Genomic DNA, 7,975 nt, shown 5'->3' with positions numbered 1-7,975 from the left:
TCTTTCCTGTCCCCACTGCGTCCTAGTTAACTCCTATTTATCCTTTGGACGTCAGCTTTAAGTCACTTCCTCAAGAAAGCCTTCCTCTCCTTCTGAGATTGGGTTGGGTTCTATTATTACCCTATACGGTTTTTTCTTTGTACTAATCCTCAGTTACATATTTGCGTGATCATTGACTAACGACTGTCTCCTCCTGCGACTGTCCTCCTTGAGGGCAGGGACTCTGTTTAACCTCTCTTGAAGTGCTCTGTCACTATTGGGCAGATGAATGAATGAATGAATGAATGAATGAATGAATGACTCATCACCTGGCAGTGTTAACTAGAGAAAAGCATTATGAAGCACCTTTTGAACAGGATAGTGATTCTTGACTCAATAAGACCTGATGCTCCTTTTTAAAAAAACATTTTGCAACTGCTTTTATTATCCTGAAGTAGAATTTATGTATGATGTAATCTGTATTTTATAATTTTAAAAGTTCAACTAATGTCCTAACTGGAATATAAAAGAGACATTAGTTTGTAATAAAATAACATGTATTTCAGCATGTAAATGTTACGGCATGTCTCAGTGAGATATAGTCAGGTGGTTAAGCCTCTATTTAGAAATTCTAGTGCCTCAGGAATGTGTGGATGGCTCCGACTGTCCGTTAAGCGTCTGTCTTCAGCGCAGGTCCTGGGATCAACGCAGGCAGCGGGCTCTCTGATCAGCCGGGAGCCTGCTGCTCCCCCTGCTTGTGCTCAAGCTCTCTGACAAATAAATAAAATCTTAAAACAAAACTCTAGCGCCTCAGGTATGTTTTATTGTCAAACACCCAAGCAAAGCACTATACCATTCCTGATATCTCTGAAATGGGGAACAATCCTTGGTAATGTTCTATGTGAAACAGTGCAGTTGTCCCCCAGTTTACGAGGGAATTGCATTCCTAGAAAAGTCAACGTACGTGAAAACTGTGCAGGAGATAGTTTGTGTTCATGTGGTGGAATATAGGCTCAGATAATATGAATAGATACTTTTTACATACTGAATGTCAGTAAGATGATCAAAAGTCATACAGGACAGGGACAGTTCATCTGTCAGAGAGCCTAAAACAGTGCAGGATGTCTGCCTTTACTGATTCCTTCCCACTAACTCTAGTAGCATTCCTCCAAAATGCCTACCACAGGTCCCCTAGGAGGCAATACTGCCTTTCTTGAAACCTCTGGCCTGGAGTCTTTCAGGGCACGATGAGTGTCAGAAGTACGGTTATAGCCGCTGAAAGTAGAGGCCAGTGTGTGAGCAGGACTAGAAATGAAGGAGACCAGTGTTAGCAGAAGGCTAGGGACATTGCTTCATGTGACATGTCATGATGTCCTGTGTGCATGGCTGTAAAGGGCTTAGAGAAGTTACTGCAGTCTGGCCTTGAGGGAATCTCAATGGGCTTTTTTCCCCTCCCCAGAAGCGGGCCCAGGATGCTGTGGTCATCCTGGGGGGCGGAGGACTTCTCTTTACTTCCTACCTGACAGCCATGGGGGATGAACATTTCTATGCTGAACACCTGATGCCGGCTATGCAGAGGCTGCTGGACCCCGAGTCAGCCCACAGGCTGGCCATTCGTGTCACCTCCTTGGGGCTCCTTCCTCGTGCCACGTTTCAAGACTCTGACATGCTGGTAGGTGCTGTTGGAACACCTTCTGATTAACAAGCTCTATAGGTAATTCTGACATAGACGTGCTGGGGCTTGCACTTTGAGAAACACCGGGATAGCCCGTGTACCTCCGGCTTTGTTTCCCTCTTCCTAGGAAGTGAGAGTCCTGGGCCATAAATTCCGAAATCCAGTTGGAATTGCTGCAGGATTTGATAAGCACGGGGAAGCTGTGGACGGACTTTACAAGATGGGCTTTGGTTTTGTTGAGATAGGCAGCGTGACTCCGAAGCCTCAGGAAGGAAACCCCACACCCAGGGTCTTCCGTCTCCCTGAGGACCAAGCTGTCATTAACAGGTAGGTGAATAGCCCAGAGGGAACAGTGGCTCGTTTACAAATTTAAATCTTTCCTTCTGTTTGGTGGTGTTCTGGCAAGTTCTCTAGGAGTTCTAGGGGTGTTTAGACTTTGGAAGTCTAAGAACTGACTCTGAATTTTTTTTTTCCTGTTTCTGAAAGTCAGAAGTATAGTGGAAATGGCCATTTCCTCCAAAGCCTGTGCCTTCTGGCTGAGGGCTCTAACCTTGTCCCCCTCCCACCCACTTCTGTGCTACAGATACGGATTTAACAGTCATGGACTCTCGGTGGTGGAACACAGGTTGCGGGCCAGACAGGAGAAACAGGCCAGGCTCACAGAAGGTAAAGTGGGGGTGCACTAGAGGGGCTTTCTTCATTTATTGGAAGGAAACCTGTGGGAGAAACGTCAGGAACATTCCTAGTGAAAAAAACATGACTCAGCAATAGGAAGAAAACCACGATGGAACTCGGGAATTTTCCCAGCTTTACCACAGCCACCAAGATTTTAACTGAATTTCACAATTCAGCAAAGACTCACTTAGTTTCTGCCTTGTTATATAACCTGGGTTATATCATAACTGGGGCAGCTTAGAAGTGAGCAAAGCAAAGCCGCTCCTCCTCGTCACATGTGTGGGAGATGTGAGCAGGCCTTGAGCGCCATCTTCTCTGTCTTGCTTTGTTGTCCTTTTGTGTAATTAGTCCATTAGTAAATACAGAGAAGCATAAAGAAGACAGTTAAAATTACTCATACTCCTTCCTACTCCGGGAGAGCTGATCTTGGCATTTGGGAAAATAGCCTTCATGACTCGTTCAGAGACACCGTGCATTTTGGGAGGCCACCTGGGGGGATGCTGCCGTATGTTGGGGGGGGGGTTCTGCTTTGTTGTGCCGCAGGATGCACGTAAGTGCGTGTAGCACTATTTTGTCCTCACCATGCCTTCCCAGTCGCCCTCTGAGATTGTGTGGGGCTGTGGCCATTTTCCTCATTGGGTCCCTCTGGACCTCTTTCCAGGAGTATAGTCTCATTAAATGGCCTGGTGGCAAGATGAGAAAAACCTGTGGACATCAGATTCACGTGAGGAAGTGAGGTTGAAAGGGCCAAGGCAGTCAACAATCTCTGATTTTAGGAGGAGGAAATGACCTTGTTTGGAAATCCCAGGCTTTGGTAGAAGCAGACCTTGAGTCCTACATACCTTCCCATTTGGGGAACTCTGAACCTTAGACTATGACCTCCATGGCATGTGATACTGTCCTTCCTTCTTGCCTTCCTTTCTTTTTTTTTGTTTTTTATCCTTTCCTTCTTTTAATTGTTCCCAGTGTGAGCTTTCTCCCATTCTCCCTTGCCCATCCCCTCACCCCCACTCCAGCACAAACATGGATTGAAGGAGAATCTTAGAGCAGAGTTCTACACATCCTGTTTTCCTGCAGCTAGAAGACTTGAAGATAGCTTATTGCAAGCACAATAAGGAACATGAATTGCAAAAATTGTGGTGCCCTTTGAGGACAGAGTAATTCAGAAATTTCTAAGTTGAAAGTCTTGGCCCTTTGGGCAGCTCACTGCTGATGGAAGATCCATTAGCTGCATGAAAGGGGTGCTCCTTTTAAAGCCGGCTTACCTGCTTGGCTTGGTGGAGGCTGGACTGGGGAAGCTTGGAGGCCTTGCTGAGCTTTTGTCTAATTGGGTGCTAACCCCCTCCTCACCTACCTTCTCCAGGGAGTATTTACTTTCAAGTTGGTGATTAAAAGGGGGGCCAGTTTAGGGCATGAGAAGGTGGTTAGCAATACTACAAGGTGCTCTTTGATCCCACTGACCTGACACACATTTTGGGGGCTCACTTGCTGTTCCAGGTCTTTTCCCAACCACCAGCTGGAAAAAGCAGCCAGCACCACTGACGTACCAGTGACCTTTGCAGATAGGGTGGTGGCTTAGAAGTACAGACAACCTCTTGCTTTCACGCATAGCAGGTTTCTGAAATGTATTTTTCTCCAAGTCCAAAATGCAAGTTGATAATCCCATCGGTTTTTAAGTTGGTTGGCATAATACTTACTGTGCAAAATGAGACATTTTGGAGTGTGAAGGCTGTGGGCGTTAATAATTATGCCCAGGGTACAGCAGCCGTCAGGGCTTTTCTGGGACCACTGGGATGTGCACTCACCCTACTTATGAGGGGGAATCCCTCCTCAGAGAACTGAAATTCTAAGTTATAAAAGAATTATAGCTCTATATTAGGCATGAATAGTGGAAAACATTTTCCAGTATTGTATACATAATCTTTAATTGTGCTTTTTCTTCACCAATGCCCACCTAGTCACTTGACTCAAGGCCAGCAAACAGCCCTCGAGAGTAAACATTTGCCCCCTTGTAAACAAGCTTGGATTTCTGACCGCCCTCATTACATTTATGAACCCTAGCTTTTGTATTTGCAGTCCTAATCTCTCCATTTTCCATTAAATTTTTAAAAAGAGAAAGGGCACAATGCAGTAAAACATCCCAGTAGTTGCCCCGACATTGCTGCGCAAAGGTAGTGAGCTCCCCGCGGTCAGCAGGCAGCCCTACCCTGCAGCTTTCTTGGTGTTTGCCCCCCACCCCCGGGCCCCGGGAAGATCCCAGGCGGAGGTGGAGGCCTGCAGGGCTGTGTAGTTAAGGACGGCCTCAGCATGTTGCACGGGAAATGGCGCTTGGGGACAAAATATTGACGAACGATCTTCACAGAGGGGCTGCCACTAGGAATAAACCTGGGGAAGAATAAGACCTCGGTGGACGCTGCTGCAGACTACGCGGAGGGGGTTCGCGTCCTGGGCCCCTTGGCGGACTACCTGGTAGTGAACGTGTCCAGTCCCAACACGGCTGGGCTGCGGAGCCTTCAGGGAAAGGCGGAGCTGCGCCACCTGCTGACCAAGGTAAGCAATTACTTGTCCGGGCTCCGTTCCGCCAGCCTGACCTGCCCACTCCTTTCCGGTTCTTTCTCCAGAGGGAAGCTTCAGCGTCGCTGTTGAGGAGCTGTCCTTAGCACCTGGACCGATGGGACCCCTTGCTATACTCATAATCCCCTATAGAAACCCTGATTACGCTCAACAGTGATTCATGGCTCAGTCACCTGCCCCTGCTGTTAAACCATAAGGTTCTGTGAGAGCAGGGGGCTGGGTCTCTCTATCCCTAGCAATGAGCACGTTGAATGAATGGATTGGATGACTCCTTATCAAATAGTACTTGTGACAGTATTTCCTGGTTATCCCTTTTAGGAAAAAAGTCTAAGTAAACCTTAATATATTAGCTAACGCCAATGACAACAGTAGGGACTTACTCTTGGGGATCCCTTGGTTCAAGAGAATCACATCCATCTTGATGGGGTCTTTGGCATAACCGGGAGCTGTATTTCCAGGAAAGGAGACGCTGCTGCTGCTTCAGTGTGAGACCATGCTGATCTGGGGCTGCAGGTCAGGGGCACTGGGGGCTGCGGCCTCAGGGTCCCTGTCTCTGGCCGTGTGTTGCTCTAGGTGCTGCAGGAGAGGGACGCCCTGCAGGGAGCACGCAAGCCAGCTGTGCTGGTGAAGATCGCACCCGACCTCACAGCCCAGGACAAGGAGGATATTGCTAGTGTGGTGAGAGAGGTGCGAGTCAGGCTGGGCCCTGGGACGTCCCTCACCGCGAGGGTAGGGGTGTGGGTTTGGGGGGAGGGGGGCACTTGGCCAGCTGGGCTAGCGCGTGGCTTCCTTTCTGTGACAGTGAGAGGTGGTTTGGTATCCGTCATGATGTAACTTATCACAGAATACAAAGCGAATGTTTGGAGGAGTCATTTTCCTGTACTTCTTCCCTCCTCTCTTTGCTCAGATCTATCCGGCAAGGGCTCTAAGGCTTTCGCTTGCATCCTGGGTCAGACTAGGGTATTCTGTGACCCTCTCCAGTCTGACCCCAGGTCCCTGTGTCATAGGAGAGTGGTGCGAACACAGACTGAATCTGCAAGTCCTGGGTTCAGATCCTAGTTCCCACCACTTACCACCTCGGGGCCTTGGGCAGGACTCAAATGAGTGGCTCTAAGCATTGAACCCTGTGCTAGTGGAACCTTGTGGGTGGCGATATGGGTTGACTGCTATGGTTATGTTGAGGCTCATCCAGACACCTGTTCTAGAAGCATAGTGAGCTCTGTTATGGCTCTTGCTTCCAGGGGCTGTAGTGTGGGCACCTGGCCCGGCTGCGGGCTCAGACCCTCAGGGAAGCCTCTCCAGCTCCATCTGTGCCATGACCGGAGGGCTGTTTCTCTGTCTCACACTGCAGTTAGGCATCGATGGATTGATTATCACAAACACCACAGTGAGCCGCCCTGCCAGCCTCCAGGGTGCCCTGCGCTCTGAAATAGGAGGGCTGAGTGGGAAGCCCCTCCGGGATTTATCAACCCAAACCATCCGGGAGATGTATGCACTCACCAAAGGCAAGAATTCGGTCCCTGTGTCTTCAGATTTGCGTGCGGCTCGTCGGGCTCTGGGGTTTGATCGGATTCGGGGTTCCCTGAACTGCATTCCGCAGGGGCCGGAGGGCGGAAGGCAAACCGAGGTGCTCGCATTGCCCACCCTTCCTCACACTGTTGCATGCGCTTCGGTGCAGGCGGAGTCCCCATCATCGGGGTCGGCGGCGTCAGCAGTGGGCAGGATGCGCTGGAGAAGATCCGGGCGGGGGCCTCCCTGGTGCAGCTGTACACGGCTCTCACCTACCGCGGACCGCCCGTGGTGGGCAGGGTCAAGCGGGAGCTGGAGGCCCTTTTGAAGTGAGTGGGGCCATGGGTGGCTTGAAACAGGAGAGTTAATGTGGTATCAATTCAGAATGACTCAAGTGAAGGAGATGCTATTTACCTGTCCCTATTTGTTCCTCCTTCAAAAAGGATTCAAAAACACAGGGAAAGATTACTGTGTTGCTCCTATGAGAAAGCACAAACAGGGCCAAGGAATTCGCCATTAACTGCCAAGACAGTGGTATTTATTGACCTGTGGACTTTGGGCAGCATCCCTGTTCAGGAACATTGGCTTGAGGTTAGGGAGCTGTGAATACTCGACATTGGTTTCCTTCCTGGTGTGAAGACCATGTGGGAGGCACAAGGCATGCCTCTGGGGGAGAAAGAGGCAGTTATGGGGCTGACAGCCTGGGTGGATATGGGCTTCCAGCGAGAGCAGGGCCTGTCCTTCACCATTTGCTGAAATTGCTTTGTTTTCTCTTTTTCCAGGGAGCAGGGTTTTACCAGAATTACAGATGCCATTGGAGCAGATCATCGGAGGTGAGGATGTTGTCTGTCGCAAGCCTGATCTGGAATCTTCTCACTAAAGCAGGCGGGCCTTTGTGGCTGGATTGAGAGAGGACAGCGACATCCCCCAACCCACAGGAGCCCTTCCTCCGGCCTGACTTTTGTCAAAGCCAATCATGAGTGTCACTTGAATCAACACGTGGCTTTCTTTAATTACTTGTCGGACCATGAGCTGTATTCATGATTCTTTCTGGACTCAAATCTCTTTAATATTGCAAGGACATTAAATATTTGAGGGGAAAAAATCATGGAAAAAATAAAGCCATTTAAAACCTGGATTTAAATCCCAGCCTTTTCTGGAGGGCCCCGGGCTTTGGCCTCTGCTGCCTGCAATCTGTACCGGGCTTCCAACGAGCTTGACTCTCTCATTCTATCTTTACTTTTTTTTATTTGAAGTTTTTAAAATTTCAAACATAGAGTTGCAAGAGTTGGGCTCGTGGGTTAGCCATTCTCTCTCTGTCTTCACATTGTCTTCCCTCTGTGAGTCTGGGTCCTCATCTTTTCGTATGTATGAGGACACCGGTTACGTCGGAGTAGGCCCCACCCCGATGGCCTCAATTTAATTGGATTCCATCGGTAAAGATAGGATTTGGAAAGACCCTCTCTGCAAATAAGGGCACTTTTCTGCAGTTCTGGGGGTTAGGATTTTAACATAGCAATTTTGGGGAGACACAATTCAACCCATCACAGGAAAATGTGCTTG

The 7,975-nt window shown here is 49.0% G+C and overlaps 1 protein-coding gene across 2 annotated transcripts in view; it reads left to right on the top strand.

The window, feature by feature from the left end:
- The window catches only part of DHODH (dihydroorotate dehydrogenase (quinone)), an 8,299-nt gene extending 749 nt beyond the window's left edge, over window positions 1–7,550 (top strand). The window contains exons 2-9 of one of the 2 annotated variants that reach the window (XM_008702394.2): window positions 1,439–1,651; window positions 1,782–1,981; window positions 2,238–2,320; window positions 4,692–4,879; window positions 5,477–5,590; window positions 6,255–6,408; window positions 6,582–6,741; window positions 7,195–7,550. In XM_008702394.2, the coding sequence (XP_008700616.1) occupies window positions 1,439–1,651; window positions 1,782–1,981; window positions 2,238–2,320; window positions 4,692–4,879; window positions 5,477–5,590; window positions 6,255–6,408; window positions 6,582–6,741; window positions 7,195–7,249 (1,167 nt within the window). In that variant the 3' untranslated portion in view covers window positions 7,250–7,550. The remainder of the gene's footprint in view (window positions 1–1,438; window positions 1,652–1,781; window positions 1,982–2,237; window positions 2,321–4,691; window positions 4,880–5,476; window positions 5,591–6,254; window positions 6,409–6,581; window positions 6,742–7,194) is intronic. The other variant, XM_008702395.2, reaches the window with a different exon arrangement.
- The last annotated feature ends 425 nt before the right edge of the window (window positions 7,551–7,975 follow it).

The sequence above is a fragment of the Ursus maritimus genome, unplaced genomic scaffold, assembly GCF_017311325.1.
Source record: "Ursus maritimus isolate PB19 unplaced genomic scaffold, ASM1731132v1 scaffold_19, whole genome shotgun sequence".
Taxonomy (NCBI): Eukaryota; Metazoa; Chordata; class Mammalia; order Carnivora; family Ursidae; genus Ursus; species Ursus maritimus.
The sequence above is the reverse complement of the archived record's forward strand: the minus strand, read 5'-3'. Positions and strand labels throughout refer to the sequence as shown.